We start from the raw sequence: 18,601 nt of genomic DNA on the forward strand, positions 1-18,601 counted from the left end.
CGAGTACTGGCTGCGTTTGTAAAGTTTATGCCCAGATCATGAATCGAAAAAAAACAAGAAACATTTTGTTTAATTATTTTATATCTCGCCACATGGCTGTAAAATTGTAGTTCTTGTTCTAACATTATTGTGAGTATGATTCAGATTTTCTATGGTTCGTGACCTATATTGGTCATAATCCTACGTCCTGACAATTCATATTGGCTGCTGTTTTGAATCTGGACTTAGATGTAAAAACATCTGTGGTCGACAATAACATAAATGGGCCAAGTGAAATATTTGTTCGTTGTCACTTGTTATCAAGAATCAGATATAAGGTCAGAGTAATGTTCTTGGGCAATACACAAAAAATACAAAAGCAGGGAACCTTATGCTTCCAAGCCTTTGTGGTATTTTAGAGAATTCAAAGTAATATACAGTTCATATGAGCTTCTAAACCAATGGAGCAAAAGTGCTCTATTCCTATCAAGGACTATGCACTATCATGCTTGGATACTAATTGATATGATACTTCTATACTAATATGTGTTAAAAGTATTTTCTGACATTAAATGATTTTACTAAATTATGTTTTTTCTAATCTTCTGCACATGTTCCTTCAACATCTGATGAAATCCTGAAGGAGGATAAGTGAGTGGTGGAGGAGGACAGAGACATATCGGATGAGGGGGGAAGCTTTGGAATAACTTTAGAGCAACTCCAATTGATCATGTCATCAATCAGGGTTTTTCCCTGTGTGTGGCTGAGGAGAGACTGGGCTCTAATGCGAGCACATCGACAGTGGCTTCCATTATTAATACGTTCCATACTCTGCTGGACTGCACAATCTGCAACGGACACCTCAGCTAACAAGCTTCCTTAATGTTGGACTTTATAGGACACTCTTAACTAATGTACTAATGCAGGAAACACATCGGTCATCGACACAGCAATGTTCCACACAACAATACACAACAAAGGAGCATGTTCTGTTAAAGCTCAAACTTTTAGAAGGTCTTCATGTTCATTCTGTCAAGAAATAATTAAGAATCTGCCCTGACATTACTCAATGACATTGAGATCTTTTTTCCATCTTCAATTAATTAGAAAAAGTGAAGTGACATCAGTCCTGCTGTGATAATTAGTTGTTAGACAGCACTTATAGAAAATCTATTTGTCTCAGCCTGCCAGTCCCGTGAAACGCAGAGGCTGACGTTTGTTTTTATGGTATTGGCTCGATTTAGCCACTCACCGGCTTAAGGAAGAAAAGCTTGCCTATTGGTCCAGTAAATGGAGGGCGAGTGATGCAGAGTATAGATTGATGCGGGGGATATATTGCTGTACGGAGCAAAATCTGCTCAGCGGGGAAGGATCGGCCCATCAAGTACCACACAATAACGCATGTAAAATATCCAGTCAGATAATGCCTGGTGCAGGATATTGACTGCAGCACAACAACACAAAGAATCTCAATGTGAAGGTTATGGCTCTGTTTGTTTGCATTTGTCAAAGTGGAGGTAGAACTCGGGGTGCGACCTAAAGAATTCTGGCTTGGTCTGCAAATTAATTTGAGCAATTCACAGGCCTGAGACTATAGTCACCGGCTTATTTCAATTGATCCCCTCCAATCAGAAAGTACCTCCTGGGGAAACTGCTGCTAGAGTCGAGAAACACATAATCCCACTGATTACATGCAAACACTAATTGAATGGGAATCAGATTTTATCATCTCTTTAAAATGAGGGTTTTTGTTAACGAGTTTATAAGACATGTACAGATATAGATGTCTTTGCAACATTAACAGCAGCAGGTAACATCACAGGATAGGTCACCAGCCAATCAGACGGCCAATATACAGGAATCAATACATTCACATTCTCACCTTTGGTCAGTTGAGTCTCAAACTAACCGAACCCCAACCTGCAAGTCTTTGGACTGTGGGAAAGAGTCACAATAACTGTTGAAAACCCACGAAAACATGTGGAGAACATACAAATTCAACATAGACAGGATTCTGTAACAGCTTTAACCACTCCACCACCGTGTCGCTACCATGGTTTTAATCTTTATCTTATAAATGAACAGACTTACTTATCACAGCATCAAGGTCTCACATTCCCCTCTTAACGAGCTCGGAATGTGTTTTCCTCATGGTTTCTTCTCTTGGACGTTTGACCTTCACTGTTGAAAATGGTGAATGTGCAGAGTCTGACACATGAGGAACAGTTTTTACATTCATCTGCTGACGGTGAAAGTTTTCCGGAGTTTAGCGTGTATAGAAATTAGTAGGAATTCGGGATGGATATCTTAGTGACATATTATTTGTGTTAACAAACAATATTAGCATATTCCTTAGTACTGTATTTTTCAGTGGAGGAGAAGTATGAATGTTTAGGTACCTCTTTTTTGCGTTGAATAATGACATACAACACAAATTATAAATCTGACACATATATAAATTTGAGAAATTGTGATCATGGGCCATAGATCACAATTGGCGGACATTTTCTTATCCTTTAAACATTGACACACATCTCCATTATGTTAAATATTATTTATTCTAATCAATGTTGTAAATACTGTTATTTTGTTTATGTGTTCAAATACACTATTGCACTTCTGTCCGTCCTGGGAGAGGGATCCCTCACATGTGGCTCTCTCTAATGTTTCTACGTTTTTCATTTCTCTTGTTGAGAGTTAAGCACAGAAGATGTTGCCCCTTGTTAAGCCCTGTGAGACTAAAAGTGATTTGTGAATATGGGCTAAACAAATTAAAATTGATTGATTGATGAATGTAGCATATCAAGCTAAATAGTCAATAATTGTAGTTTAGGGGTTAACAATGGTTGTAGCATTACGTTGGTCCATCACACAGACAGCAACACTTCCTCTTGACGATCAGCATCATTTATCTACATACAGATTTCACACTTCATGTAAAAGAAGTACTCAAACATTTTACTAAAGTAAATGTATAAATAAAAAGACAACAATGAATTTAAGTAAAAGTACCACATAAATGTCTCTATTTGTGTAAAAGTACTTGCATTTAAATAATATTAAAAGTAAAAGTACTTGTGTATTAGTGTATTGTATTCTCCAATGCAACAGTCTACTATATCATTAAATGTGCCTATACTGTATAGTTTGTTTAATACAATAATAGTAAAGACTCTTGCATATTAATTAATGGAGGTAGGGTCACTTCTGTTATTGATTACTTAAAATATTATAAAAATATAGTAAAAAGTAAAAAGTACAGATTTTTGCCGATATATGTAGTCAAGTAAAAGTAAAATGTGTAAAGTAAAGTAAAAATTTACTTTAGTAGAGTAAGGAAGTAAATATAACTTTTCATCCCACCACTGCTGTAATGTATTGTATAATGCATCACGGTTCCTACAAATGAAGCTTGTATGAGATCAACCAATAGGAGAAATAGAAAAGCAGCCACAGAACAGTAAACCTATTTTGTTGGTCTGTACTTTGTAGGTTTACTGACTTTTTAAATATCCAAATGGGAGAAAAGTCTTTTTTCTTGAATTACACAAGAGTTCTTCAAAGGCAAAACATATCCTCCATAAAGTTGCTCCTCACTTGTATCCTACTAACTGTAGTTGCCAAATCAAAGTTCCCCAGACGCCGAGCTAAGTTTGTGCCACGTACGATGCCGCCTGCTTGGTGTGTGTGTCCACTCCTTTGTTCTCTCCCTCTCCCACACCTGAGCTCCAGCTTTAATCAGAGGGCTGAGGCATTTGCACCTGTCTGAGTAGTGCATTCTGGGAGTTTTCCCAGCAGCCATCTTGTGACGTGGTAGCCCCTCCCGGAGAGGAACATAACGCCCCTCTACCACATGTCCTCTCGTGATGCCACACATCCCTCCCCCCGGGCCTGACGTCCTCGGTAGGGTGAATGAGGACCAAAAGGCATCACGGTGGGATAGTGCGTCAGCGTTTCCATGACTACGACCGGGCCTGTGAATGACAGAGAAGTTAAAAGGTTGGAGCCCTAAAAACCACCTGGTTACCCTACTGTTAGACTCTTTGTTTTTGGCCATCCACTGTAATGGAGCATGATCCGTTACTAGAGTGAACCTCCTCCCCAACAGATAGTATTTGAGTGTTTCCAGGGCCCACTTTATCGCTAAACCTTCTTTCTCAACCGTGGCATAGTTCCTCTCTATTGGCAGCAACTTATGACTCAAATAAAGAACTGGATGTTCCTCACCCTCATGGATCTGGGACAGGACAGCACCCAGCCCCACCTCCGAGGCATCTGCCTGGACCACAAACTCCTTACTGAAGTTGGGAGCCATGAGGACTGGTTTTGAACATAAGGCCCTCTTGAGATTGCCAAATGCTTCTTCTGCTTCCGGGGTCCACTTCACCATCCTCGAGTGCTTCTTTGTGGTCAGTTCTGTGAGTGGAGCAGCTATCCCAGCAAACTCAGGAATGAATCGTCTGTAATAATTTGCAAGGCCTAAAAATGATCTCACCTGCTTCTTTGTCAACGGTTTTGGCCACTTCTGGATGGCATCAAGTTTCGCCTCCTGCGGCTTGACGAGGCCTCGGCCAATGGTATACCCCAGGTAGTTTGTCTCACTGTAGGCCAGCTTGCATTTTTTGGGGTTCGCCGTCAAGCCTGCTTCTCTTATGGACTCCAGGACCTTCTCCACCCGAGGTAAGTGACTATAACAACCAGGACTCTGGATCACCACATCATCTAAATACGCAGAAGCATATTCTTTGAGGTTTCAGTACCTGAGGTTAACATGGTATATTTGCTCCCCTTTACGCTTTCCGGGTTGTCATACTTTATAATTAACTTCCCCCACCTTCTCCATGACTTCGTATGGTCCTTGCTAGGTGGCCAAGAATTTAGATTCTACTGTGGGCACCAGAACTAAGACCCTGTCCCCTGGTTGGAACTCCCTGGGTTGGGCTGTTCGGTCATACACAGCCCTTTGATCTCTCTGTGCTTTCTCCATGTGCTCCTTCACAATGAGAAATATGGCGGCCATTCGGTTGCGCATTGCCGTCACATGTTCAATCATGGACCTATGGGGACATGGTTGTTCCTCCCAGGTCTCTTTGGCTATGTCTAGCAGTCCCCTGGGTTTGTGGGAATACAGAAGGTCAAAGGGCGAAAACCCAGTGGAGGACTGTGGGACTTCCCTAACCGCAAACAGGAGGTAGGGGATGAGCTGATCCCAGTTTCTTCCATCTTGGCCGACTGCCTTCCTTAGCATGGCTTTAAGAGTTTTGTTGAACCTCTCCACTAATCCATCAGTCTGTGGATGGTATACAGAGGTTCGGACCTGTTTCACTCGCAGCAGTGCACACCACTGCCTCATGACCCGGGACATAAAGGGACTCCCTTGGTCAGTAAGTATTTCTTTTGGTAAACCTACCCTAGTGCTGAAGAGGAATAGCTCATTTGCTATTTGTCTAGCATTACCCTTTCTAAGGGGAATGGCTTCTGGGTACCTGGTTGCGTAGTCCACCAGGACAAGGATTTACTGATGGCCTCGAGCACTCTTGGGTAGTGGACCCACAATATCCAGCCCCACCCTTTCAAAAGGAGTTTCTATAATGGGTAAGGGAATGAGAGGACTCTTGTACCTTGGTTTTGGAGCGGTGACCTGGCACTCTCGGCAACTGCGACAGAAATGTTCTACCTCCCTGTGAATACCTGGCCAAAAGAACCTCTGTAATATTCTCTCTTTGGTTTTCTCCACCCCCAAGTGAGCCCCTAGTATGTGCGTATGAGCTAACTGCATAACCATGGGACGGTGAGGTTTTGGCACAAGAAGTTGCTCCACTACTTTATCTTGATACTTAATGACCTGATACAAGAGACCATTCTTGACTGCGAAGTGAGGAAATGAAAGAATTAGCCTAGGTCCCACCAGGGTTCCCTCTACAACCTGGACATTTTTAAGAGCATTATTTAGGGTAGGGTCCTGTATCTGCCATTCCAAACTTTCAGTGGTGGTTTCGCTTCAACGTCCACGGCCTCATCGTCACTTGGCCCGGGTTGCAGCTCTGAGTTGGCCGTCTCTTTCGGTTGTGAATCGCATGAGGGGGAATCGCATGGCTTGGAAGGGTTGACCCCTGACTTATTAACTTTTGTGACTGGAGACTTACGTTTTCGTGGTTCTCGCTTACGCCTCTTTTCTGCGTCTTTCCACAGCATGGAGAAGGCTGGGCAATCTCGACCGATCAGGACGGGGATGGGGAGGGACTTGATTACCCCCACTTCAACATTAAATGTGCCTTTCGTACTTTTCAGCCTCACCCTGGCAGTTGGATATTCACGAGTGTCCCCATGTACACACACGACCGGGACGTGTTCACTTTGAGCAAGAGGTGATGCTTCCAGCACGGACTCCTGGACTAGTGTTCGGGCACTTCCCGAATCGAGCAAGGCTTCTACATCACATTGATTTACTGTTACGGGGCAGGTCGGTCTGCAGTCCACACTTTCCCCAAGGAGAGCAGCGAAGTTGGCTTGCAGACTGCTGGAGGACGCAGCTGTGGGCATTGGCTCGTCCAGCTTGTCACACTGCCACGAGATATGGCCTATTTGGCCACAGCGGAAGCACTGATGAGGTTCTGGGTTTGAGGATCCCCGTTACTGTTGAAACGGGTTAAGCACTCTTCTCTGTGAGCTAGCAGGGGGGCTACTCTGTTGAGCAACTCCAGGGCGAATTCCACTATGCTGAACAGGAGCCAGAGCTGTTGGTTCTTTCCGGCTGAGACGAAGCATATCCATGGATGCCTGATACTGTTCTACGGCTTCTACTAACTGCATGGTTGTTGTTAGCTTCTGCTGGCTGATAACCTTTTTAGCCTCAAACGGCAGGGCTCTTAGATATCGGTCCATGAGAAGGATCTCTACAATGGCTGCTGGGCTGTTTTTTTCCAGGGTCCAGCCACCTGTTTGTTACTCGCGTCAACTCATGCATTTGTGAACGTGGGGTTGCCCCTGTTTGAAATGTCCACTCATGGAACCGTTGAGCCAAACTAAACTTGGTAAGGCCCTGGCGGCTCAGTATCTCTTCCCTTAATTTGTCATAGTCCTGCCCAACACTCGATTCCACATCCCGAAAGGCTTTAAGAGCCTCACCTGAAAGAAAAGGAGCCACCAGCCCTACCCATTGTGTCTTCGCCCAACCCTCTCGAGCGGCTGTGGCCTCGAAGGCATGGAGGTAAGCTTCTACATCATCCGTCACTCCCAACTTAGAAATGAAATGGCTTGCCCGGGGTGATGACCTGGTTTGATTCACCCTTACTTGTTGTTGCAGCAAAGCCGTATTCATTTCCTGTTGAGCTCTCTGGCCCTCCACCAGCATCTGCAACAATTGCTCCATTTTTCTTTGGGGATCAGCTGCGTGAAGTCCTGAAAAAGGTTCCACCCAGTCGTCGATCCCTTCACTTCTGCTCATTCGCACCTACGCCTGGTGCCCGCATTCTCCACCACATGTGGTATCATGAGAGGTTTTACCAATAAGCAGGGTGTAGGGCAGTGCGTCACAACAGGACAGAGCAGGCAAAAGTGCTTTCAAAACGAAGAATCCGTTTATTCACCAACACAAAGTCTTTCAGGAAGCAAAACATAAGAGTTCTTCAAAGGCAAAACATATCCTCCATAAAGTTGCTCCTCACTTGTATCCTACTAACTGCAGTTGCCAAATCAAAGTTCCCCAGACGCCGAGCTAAGTTTGTGCCACGTACGATGCCGCCTGCTTGGTGTGTGTGTCCACTCCTTTGTTCTCTCCCTCTCCCACACCTGAGCTCCAGCTTTAATCAGAGGGCTGAGGCATTTCCACCTGTCTAAATAGTGCATTCTGGGAGATGTAGTTTTCCCGGCAGCCATCTTGTGGCGTGGTAGCCCCTCCCGGAGAGGAACATAACGCCCCTTTACCACACGTCCTCTCGTGATGCCACAGTATTTAAACACATTTACAATATATAGTGTATTTTAGCCTACTTAGAAGATTTATATAGGCAAATCGTATACACACAAACTGGCAACAAACCACACAAATTATATGCAAGGGAACTATGCATTCAAATCCCTCTTATAAGTTTCAAGTTTAAAAACATTTCTCTCTTTTATGTATTGTGGTACTTTTCTGCTTATTCTTGATAAGTTTATATTCTGTTCAGTTTCTCCTTTCTCTTTCTGAAATAACATAGTTTTTAATTCTTATCTTGGTCTGGTTAGGGCTCAATACTGTGGAATAATGCTTAGCTCCTATGATGAGTCAGATGAATGAAGCAATGTCTTTATCTAAGATTCAGCACACGCGTTTTTAAACACCAGACAATGCTCATAACAACAAAACAAATCTTCCTTATTGTTCTACAGAAGCCCATTCTCCTGGAAATTATTTCAATATATTACTTGTAATTGTTATCCCAATTACACTGTGGTGACAAACATGTATGAAAGATACTCGAGTCTGTGGCAGACATTTGTGCTGAATGGCACAAATGTCACAAAAAACTCACAAAAATGACTTTGCAGCCCACCTCAACATAATAAGTTTAGTACTATGCGGATGTAAATTCTAGAAAGAGGGCTGGACTGCTTTGTCTTTTTATCTGTAATTCACAGTTTGTGTCTATGTCTCCTCTAGTCGCTGTGTTTCAACTGCAGCGCAGCAGCTCTCTATCTCGCGACAGCAGTAGCAGATGCTCTGACTGTCAACCAGGCCACTAGGGGGCGACACAACTACAACTGCTGGGTCGCATCTGCAGTAAGCGATTTCCTGTCATTACATGTGCAAATGTTTTCTCTGGTGTTAGGGCCCGGTCACAAAACATTCACTTCCTGTAGCGAGGCAAATCACAGTGTGTAGTTCAACTTTAGTGAACGATATTGGTATGTGTGACCAGGCCCTTTCACCTAGTTGATAATATATAAGGATAATATATTACCTAATAACATAGTATTACATTTCTTAGTTTTTCACCACCAAGCTGAATTTATAAGCTGTCCCTCCTTGTGTTTCTCACCTCTGCTTCACCTCTCACTCCTCCAGTTCTTTGCCTCTCTGACCACACTGTGCTATGCAGGAAGCAGTTACCTGAGTTTCCACGCCTGGAAAACCACAGAGGAGGAGCACTAGTTTAATTATGTTACCATCAACCAAGGAGGTGCATTACTGAGGAATGAACATGAGGGGAATATCAGATGACAGGAGATCAAGCTTCAAACAAGATGCTTCAGTTCAATCAAAACTTGAGAGGAGACTGTAAATGATCACGATGGAATGCAGAGTATTTGACAGGTAGTTCAGATAAGTTTATTGAAGACATAAGTCAATTTAAAGATGAAACAAAAAGCTGCTTTCAAAATGTATGTGGTTGTTTGTGCTTAGTGGTGTCACACTGAAGTCATCTACACTCATCAGTGCTCTTGTGTGGAACAAAAGAATAAGACCTTTAAAACGAATTAAATATTGTGTATGTGTGCTGGACAAACAGAGTCAGTTTTTCTGAAGTGCTAGATCTGGCAAAGTTCAAATGTGTTGTGGGATTTCCGTTCAGTATTTTTTGTACCATCCTGCTAACAGACAAACAAAAACTTCCTTGGCAGAGATAACCATAACTGACCAAACAAACAAATGGTGGCCTCATGAACAGATTCACCCCCATTCAGAATCAGCCACACAAATGGTTAAGTAGCAGATAGAACGTTTCGTTTCGAGTAGTTTATGTTTTAGATCATTTAATCTACTTTCTAGTGTTGAGCAAATGAAGAGACATTGAAAACATTCTGAGGAAAAGCTGCAACGCAGACAGAGGTCAGGCCGTGAATATATATTCTCCAAATATATATGATTTTGATTAAAAGTGAGATACATTTCTGGTTTGTTTCCTTCAGGGAAACAGATGGGCAAAGTGCTTTTAATAAATGCCCCTTTATGTGATACATAAGAAAGTATATAGACTGATATGTGCATGTTTAGTATGAATGCACCACAGAGTCACAGCATGAGTTAATATAGAGCCTTCACCATTAAATCTTTGTTTTTTAACTGATAAAACAATGTTTCATATACAATTGTCAAAGGTATTGCTCCAAAAGTGGTGTGAAATTACCCAGTGCACATTTGTCAACACATGTTGGTCACTTATTTACAGGTTGATCAGTGACAAGTTTTGATTATTCCATCAAACCAATCCTTAGTACACCACTACTCAGCTTTGAACTCATTCATTATGCGCTAGTGCTATTGAACCCAGATGCCCAGTGAGCTCCCAGTGAAGTAATCCCATAGCCGTTATGTCGGCCGCTCAGCATTCGCAGCTCTGATTCTGGGTGAGTCGGGTAGAAGTTGAATGATTTCTGCAACACAACATTATTATATAATTGTTATGTTATTGCATGACCACGAGCATCCTTATTGATAATTCCAACATAGAAAATAGGTAGAAGACCTGATAAGGCTGGCCAGCGCTCAGAGATCGCCCTCTGGAGGTTACGAATATCAGCTGATAGATGTAATTGCTGTGGTATTTACCAGAGACCTGAAACAAGAGAGACAATGTAAACAAACTAGCACGGTTTGTGGATGTAGTTAGTACTCAATAAGTTAATAAATGATGTTAACAAATTCTGTAATTGTCATTTCAATAAAAATATCATAAATCTAATCATTGAAATTATCTGAATTTTTTGTTCATTGTAAAGTAGTTGTTTAGTATCGATGAAATCTCTAACCTGAACAACGGCCTCTCCATCAAAAAGTGACATCTCATTCATTGGGCCATATGCCCGTCCAAATACTTTAGACCAAATGTATTGATGGCGCAGCTGGATACTGCAAGGAAACAGAGGAAACACACAGTGAACTAAAAAAGATGATACATAGAGTCTCGATATCTTACTCAATTAATCAATAAAATTAGAATAAAGAAAATGCACAGAAAGGAGTGATAAACACTGTCACCATCTAAAGCAATAAGGAACTGTATGAAAATGATTGGGGAACAGAGAGTAGAAGAATCTATGGTTCACTTTAATATATCCAGATATGGTCTGTAAACGGCCGGTATTTATATAGCGCTTTTCTAGTCTTAATGACCACTCAAAACGCTTTACAGTACAGTTGTCACCTATTCACACACACATTCATACAGTGCATCTATGTGCAGCATTTTTGACGGGGTTCAGTATCTTGCCCAAGGACACTTCGGCATGAGGGATGGGGAAGACTAGGATCGATCAGGTTATATGAGGATATAATATAATGTATAACGTATAACATCACTATATTGCCACAACTCAGGATTTAAAATGTGTGCCATTTAAAACTTACGATGAAAAAAATTTCACAATATAACATTTTCATAATAAATGAAAGGAAGAAAGACTAACCCAGTGATGTATTGAGATGGGATTTCCCAGACCCTGATCCCTGTGACCCTTCCATTTCCTGATGAGGCAAAGGGAATCCCACCACCACCAATGGAACCAGAGAAGGAGTAGATGGCCGTGTTGGCTGGAGAAGTGGAAAAAATAAGTATTACGTGAGGGACAAACTTCATCTCTTGATTAAACCATCCATATAGAAATATCTTGGATGTCGGATGTGTACAAAGTTCAGGAATTGTGTTAAAAGGCTTCATTTCTTACGTTTTACCAGGCAGCTGGCAAAGAGCCCGACGAAGAACAGGAGGGAAAGCATTCTGGTGACAATAGAGAGCAATAGTATCATCTACATTAGTTACGTTTTAACTCATTAGAAGCAGTGGCTAAACATTATTTTAATCATAATAAATTAAATATAAATTAAATATATTAACTAAGAATCTTTCAAACTGAAATAATTGGGTTCATCCAACTTACCTTCTGATACCTGTGTGAGCAGACTGAGCAGAGGATGAGCAGACACTGTGACACTGGCATTTAAATACCTTTAGCTACCTACGCTGCTCACCACACACACTGACAATCATTCCTACTTGATGACCTGTGATTGGATGAACGGTAGCTTTTTTTTTTGATTTCACGGAAAAGCTTTTGGTTACTGGAATTAAACATTGAACCAGGAAGAGAATTTTGACAGTCATCCTTCAGTTCATTTTGTTCAGCAGCATGTTTTTCTTCCAGGCTAAATGGAAAAATCCGTTGATATGAATCTGTTTATGATTGTTTCAGTAAGTAGAGCTGTAAGGTTCCTGATTAACTAATAGGTGCCTCATACCACGGACAGGACCAACAGACCGAAATTTAGTCCGACCAAAAGTTCCAGATCAAATGAACCTTGGTTCAATTCTTTTGGAATGTGAAAACATTGTATTTGATCGTTCAGACAATTTCGGCAAATTGTTAATCGGGTAAAATGTAAACAATGTAATAAAGACATCCAGACTTTAAGGTGCTAAAACGCCCTTAATCTCACCTCGATGCCTATTTAGGAGCTCTGCTATTTTTGAGCATATAACTTATTATTTTCCTAGCAGATGCAGTCGTTGTCATGGAAATGTTAAAATATGTATTTCTTTCCATGTATTTTTAAACCGGGTAAACTCTAACTTCTAATTAAAATTAAGAGATAAGACTCAAAGTTCCATTTGTTGTTTGTTTCATCAGTGGATATTAGCCAGTGTAATTCTTGTCGCTGTAAAATGCTACAGAATCCCAACAATTTCATAAGAAATATTTTGGCAATAAAGCAAACAAAAAAAAACATTACAACACCAGATTTGTGAATTATGCATAAACTTGCCCTCCATAAAATGCTTAACAGTTCTGCAGGAGCTTTTTGCTATTGAATTTAAAGCAATTAAAAAATTTATATAAAGATGTAAAACTTGAAATGTTGTTTTTCGTGTGCAATGGCATGAACCGTCTCCGTACTAATCTGCCGATCTGCCTACTAATTCCACAAATGTCTGTCTGTTGTCTGTCTGTGTGCAACGTATATATCTCGCCAACTTGTCAGCTTCACACTTGTGTATTGTTAACGGCCCATGGAAGTGCAGTTCTGAGTTTGGTTTAGATTTGGACATGAATTTACTCAAAAAATTCAAAAACTTGACTAAACAGGCCAGCGCTCTGTAGCAGTCAGTGGGGGCTGGGGCAGTGTGTCCAAGTTAAAAATGTCTTCTTCTACCTCCTCTGATAAACTGCAGCAGCGGTCACCAACTGGGTCCAACTGTGGGTCAAAGTCACCACCAGATCATATTGATGATTAGATATTTTTATTTCACCGTTTTGGACACAGACACAGACGAACTGACCCACGATGGTTTTGATCTCGGTCATGGCAACAACGTTCATAGTCACTGACAGTTTAACTATTTGTCCACAGGGTAAAAGCACAATGTTTGTTTTGTTGCTGCAATGATTTATATCAAGCTCAATTGCACAGTTTTTTTATTTTTTTATTTGTGAACTTGGGAACTTCTGAAGATTACTCAACTGTTGTGCCATAATGCATCAAACGTGATACCATGAAATGGTGTGCCTTTCGGCATTCAATAAATTTGGTTATCAAAATAAAATATTAAATATTAATATTTTATTCTTAATATTAAATAATAACTTAAATTGATTAAAGTTACCTCAGGGCACCACCCTTCAAAGGAAGGGAAAAGATAGCCAATTTATTGATTGAGTCTCATAAAAGTACTAACTACAAATTTGGAACTCTGATTAACAATTAAATTAATAACTATAACCAAAATTACCATATAGATAGTTAGCTAAGTTGAAGGATATGGAGTTCTTGACAGTGTAGAGGTTGGCATAATTCACTTATGCAACATTAATGAAAAAACATTTGTGAAAGAAAAACATTTATTATGAATATAATAAAGTATAAAAACACAAATTACCAACGGTCTAATTGCTAAACAAAGATAGGTATGTGTGTGTGTCTGTGTGAGTCAGCGTGCTTTCAAAATGGTGGCTGGCCAAAGAGATACCACAAATCAAACTTATAAACCTCAAACAGAATCGAATAAACAGTCTTGCTTAGCCTAGTATAATTATTAAGCCCAGTTGTGTTACCAGTCCGTGGAAAGCGGAAAAAGGAAGTTGCTGTGCAGTTCGAAGTTTTGTGTCGTCTTGCTGGTTTCTGTTGAGCTGTGTAGCTCAGTTGCTGGCTGAAGTTTCCTGCAGGACATCGCATCGCTGCTAGGACGTTGGTAGAGCTTGGAGGGCGAGGAGGTTTCCTTGGTGAGATGAGCTGGAAGCTGCACCTTTGTGCTCCTCTCGAAGAGTTGGATGGGAAGAGAAGATGTGAGCTGGAGAAGAGGCTCGACAGCCTTCTCTCCGTGGAGGGAGTGTAGAAAAAGGGCAGAAGAGACAGAAGAGGGGGAGAACATGCCTTATATTGGCCCGGTGACCTCACAGGTCATGGGGTCCAGAGTGACCAATGGGAGTTGAAACCTGTGTCCCTGGGGGGGGGTTTCACCCCTCTGTGTGAAGTTGATGCCCTCTGGGAGACTGAGTTCCTTGCTCTGGTTTTTGATGGCCCCTGGGAGAATGAGTCCTGGAGGGACATGCTGCTTCAGGCTTTGACGGCACATGTAGGCCGAAGTGTGGTTTCACACAAAACCATGGCCCAACATCCCCCCTTCGTTCTCAGGATCGCACCTGACTTGGGTTCCTGAGGGCGAACTTGAACATGTTTATTCCAAAGCTGGAAAAGTCAATTGTCAGTTCATTTGGATTGTAACATCTGGGCATTTGTGTATACTATCAAGTTTGGCTAAGCAAGATTCAAATTAGACAAATAATTCAGATTACAATGACAGTACAATATGAATAACCTGTGCTCTTCACTAGGTTGAAAAAGGAAAAAAATAAGACATTGTTAATTGTAAGATAAGATGCAGAGAGAGTGGCACGTACAATGATCAGGTCATTTTTGGAATGTCCAAGAGTTTTGTTCACTCCTTGGATCCTACACAATGTAGTACTCAGTCTGATCCGTTAGACTTAACAATTTTAATCTTCAGCAGGTTTTTCTGCGGAAGGTTGTCATAATTTTTCAAAGTCTCAAAATCCAAATGACTGTGTCATTGTTCCTGTAAGAATATGCTAATGTCCTAACATGTGTGGTATGGACTTCATTATTATGAAATGAAAAGTAGTCGATCCAAACATATTTACAAAGTTGGCAGTGGTATATAAGTTCAATCAGAATTTAGGTTTTGAAGTTTGCTGCTGTTGCTAACAAAACAGGTTCCTATTAACTGCAAGAAACTTAACACCTCCTGTCAGTACAGGGGTTAACTGTGTTGGTTATGGCCGTGAGGAGCGAGCTCTGGATCGCCTGTGTCGTGGCTCAGGGCCGTAACGCTCTGGGGAGCCAGAGTCCAGGAGGACTTCAGAGGCGCTGTCACTGTGTGTCATAACCATATTTTAAACTGTACTCAGACTGTACTCGACTGTGTCGTCATCTTCTGAGTAGTGGTAAGTTGTCTGGGCCAGAATGTCAGAGTATGGTTTCCTACAGCTTCTACTGTGGGAATGCCTATCTCTGGGAAGTTGGCGGACATGGCGGATATGCTCAGTGTCCCTACGCTGCCTGTTGTCACCCCCCTTCGTTTTGTTTTGAGGGTGAAGTTTTGAGGCAGCGGATGAATTTGGCACCGTGCTGTTTGTTTTGACGGACTCGGTTGCACCTACTGTAGCCTTGAAAGTGACAACAGTTTCCCAAGCCACCTGTGACATCTTCCTGATCTGCTGCATTGAAGGTTTTCCTTGCTGTGTCATCAGTTCAACATGTGTGCGTATACATGGATGTAAGTTACGTAAGAACATGGACTTGAAGGTGGGATTTTCTTCTAGGCCTGGTGTGTTCTTTCCCTGAAAATAAACATGCCTCAAACGTCTGAAATAATCCTTGGGATTTTCGCGACGTGAATGTTTAATTTGGGATGCTGTAACAATGGATGTTATCTCGTCAGCAGTAGAAGAGAATTCCTCGACTAGTGCTTGACGGAGCTCTGTGTAGTTACTTGTGACACTGGAAGGAAGTGACTGAATAAACTTGTGAACAGCTGTAGAGCTGGTTTTTAACACAAGTCTAACCGTCTCTTTCTGTTGCATTTGGCACATCACTTAAGCTGAGATCTAGTTCTCTAAAGTAATTATCAATGTTGTTATCACAGTTGTCTGGATCAAATTGTTCAATATCTTTAGCTAGAAACTCAAGCAAATCAAAGCGAGGACACTGTGAGGTCCGGGCACGTGCATCACCTGCTACAGGTCTCTCTGGTTGAGGGGGAGGTGCTAAAACATCCTTGAATGTTGAAGTCCCCCCTTTGGAGAGTTGTGCACAGAAAAATGTGTCATGCATCAGTGGATGAGAAGCATATGAGGCACAATGTGTTCTTGAAGATAAACTACATGTGTCATCAATGTCAGTGTCAGAGTCAGAGTCAGAGAGATGGGAAGTTAGGAAGCTGTTACCTCTTCCTGTCAGTGGAGGATCAGGAGGTGACTTAATTCCCAAAGACTTCGGGTCAGATGGGATTCTGTCCCATCTTGGGAGTGAAGAGGGAGTTAACCGTACACTATCGGAGGAGTGTGAATCGGAATAACCAGAATCACATTGGTTAAAAAACTGATGTGAGACCGGGCCTTCTAATCTAAGTTTTAACAGTTCCTCCTTGTGTGAAATGAGATCTGACTCTGCTGAGTGCAGGTCTTCTAAGTAGTGCAGGGCTTTCTTACTAGCAGTTTGAACCTCTTGGAAGAGAAGAGCATTTTGCGCTCTTAGGGCATTTACCTCCTGTTCCACGGCTGCTTTGCTCTGACAGGCAAGGTTGATTTGCCTGTGGAAATTTAAAATCATACATCTCAACAATGGACCCTTTGATGCGGTTTGTGCATCACACCTGTCATTAAGTAGAGAATCTATTTCTTTATTACACTCACTGAAGTTCAACTTGCTGATGAATTCAGGATAGCCAGGGGTCAGGCTCTGTGCTACACTGTAAAACCTGACAAGTTAGGTCAACTCAAACTGTTTGCTGATACTGATTGCCTTGTACCATTTAAGTTTATTAACTCAAACAATTTAAAATCTACAAATTATTTGATTTAAGCAAAAGTAACTCAAATATTTATTGATGAGGCAACTTGGGTAAATAAAGTTAATATTGCCAATCCCTATACGTTACCTGAACTTAAGTCTATTTAGTATTCTATAGTCATATGCAGTATTTACCCAAACTTATTTACAATGTGTTGACAGAATGTTAGTGAATTAAGTAAGACTAACTTAAATGAACCTTCTTTATACAAATGTTACCACTTAAGTTAAATTGACTTAGTTGTCTTCCATTTAAGAAAAGTATTACATTGTAGTTGTGATAACTTAAAACTTTATTATGGCTACTCAGTTCATTTGATGAAACTGATTGCCTTAAACCTGTTAAGCTCTATTAACTCAAAATAAAAACACCCACATGACTCAGCTTGAGCAATTTATTTTGTTGTTCACATCTCAATGCAACCAGCTGCTGAAATTCAAAGAAATATCTCTCAGATTTTTCACATATGCAATCTTAAAGGCTACAGTAGACTAAGCACATTCTTATGCCCATAACGATCAACTGTATAACATAAAGCAGGGCATATTTTAAGTTAACAGTTTAAAGGCATAGTTCACCCAAAGTGTCAGTAGCTGACAAAAGAAAACATTTTTAACGTCAACATTTGGATTCCCTTGGATTCCGTGCCAATATTGTTTTACAATGAAGCTGTTGAATTAAATGTCGTATACATTAACATTTATATGCTGGAAATAACAATGAAAATGAGGCTCATATAAAAAGCATATAAATAAAAATTCAACATATTTCCATGTGGTAAAGAGAAGTGAGAACACCACAGAAGCAATCCAAGAATATGACCTATTTTAACACACAAATCAGAGGTGCCATAGTTTACTGTATATACATGTCATTAGCTACCAGTATTTGGCATGCAAGCAAAAAACGATGCTGACATTCAACATTAAAAGCTACTGACAACCTACTCCAGCGCATTTCTCAAGGACTGTAACTTAGGTTTGAGCTGCTTTCTCCCATCATCAAGATTTAGCAGGACAACCTGGATGAACTCAAAGAAGCCACTCAGCTTCTCAGGGTAGCTCAAATGTAGAGCATAGATCAATCCAAACAAAATTACCAGTGAATCAGTCCAAGATCTGTGAGACATTACAACCTGATCTTCGAGGACGATTGACACATGGTGAGTTTCAAAGGGAACTCCTGCAGGCACCTCCGCTTCATCCACCACTGCCACCAGAGCCACTGCTCCCTCCTGGGTTGCCTCCAACTCATCCTGAAAAGGGAATACATGTCCAGTGTGGTTGAGTGTACTTTTACAAACCATATAATATGATTGCTGTGAAAAAGGTTAATTCATTAGTTCTTCTATGTGGTGCACCAATACCTTCCATGAGTGCAAGATTTTTTAGGTGGATCATTACCTTTGAGTTGTATATATAGTGAGGGCAGAGTTCTGGATTGGGTATGAATTTGTTGCTTATATTTTGCTCAAAATAGCTGATTAAGTCATTAGTTACAGATAAAGTTTCAAGACGTAACCACTTTGACATTTGTGAATTAGAGAAGCACAA

General features: G+C 41.1%; 1 protein-coding gene across 1 annotated transcript; it reads right to left on the bottom strand.

The window, feature by feature from the left end:
• Positions 1 to 9,269: 9,269 nt before the first annotated feature.
• LOC118114387 (zymogen granule membrane protein 16) lies at positions 9,270 to 11,924 on the bottom strand. Its single transcript, XM_035164838.2, has 6 exons — positions 11,842 to 11,924; positions 11,629 to 11,681; positions 11,371 to 11,494; positions 10,714 to 10,813; positions 10,431 to 10,520; positions 9,270 to 10,338 (listed from the first exon to the last, which is right to left on the bottom strand). The coding sequence occupies exons 2-6, from the start codon at positions 11,678 to 11,680 to the stop codon at positions 10,210 to 10,212; spliced, it is 495 nt and encodes a 164-aa protein (XP_035020729.1). The 5' UTR covers position 11,681; positions 11,842 to 11,924; the 3' UTR covers positions 9,270 to 10,209.
• Positions 11,925 to 18,601: the final 6,677 nt, after the last annotated feature.

This window comes from Hippoglossus stenolepis, chromosome 8 (genome assembly GCF_022539355.2).
Source record: "Hippoglossus stenolepis isolate QCI-W04-F060 chromosome 8, HSTE1.2, whole genome shotgun sequence".
Classification (NCBI taxonomy): Eukaryota; Metazoa; Chordata; class Actinopteri; order Pleuronectiformes; family Pleuronectidae; genus Hippoglossus; species Hippoglossus stenolepis.

Coding starts and splice junctions, on each gene's coding strand:
- LOC118114387 (XM_035164838.2), bottom strand. CDS start 11,680: ATGCTTTCCCTCCTGTTCTTCGTCGGGCTCTTTGCCAGCTGCCTGGTA. Junction 11,495..11,628: donor TGCCAGCTGCCTGGTAAAAC/GTAAGAAATGAA, acceptor CCACTTCTCCAG/CCAACACGGCCATCTACTCC. Junction 10,814..11,370: donor CCATCTCAATACATCACTGG/GTTAGTCTTTCT, acceptor GTTTCCTTGCAG/TATCCAGCTGCGCCATCAAT.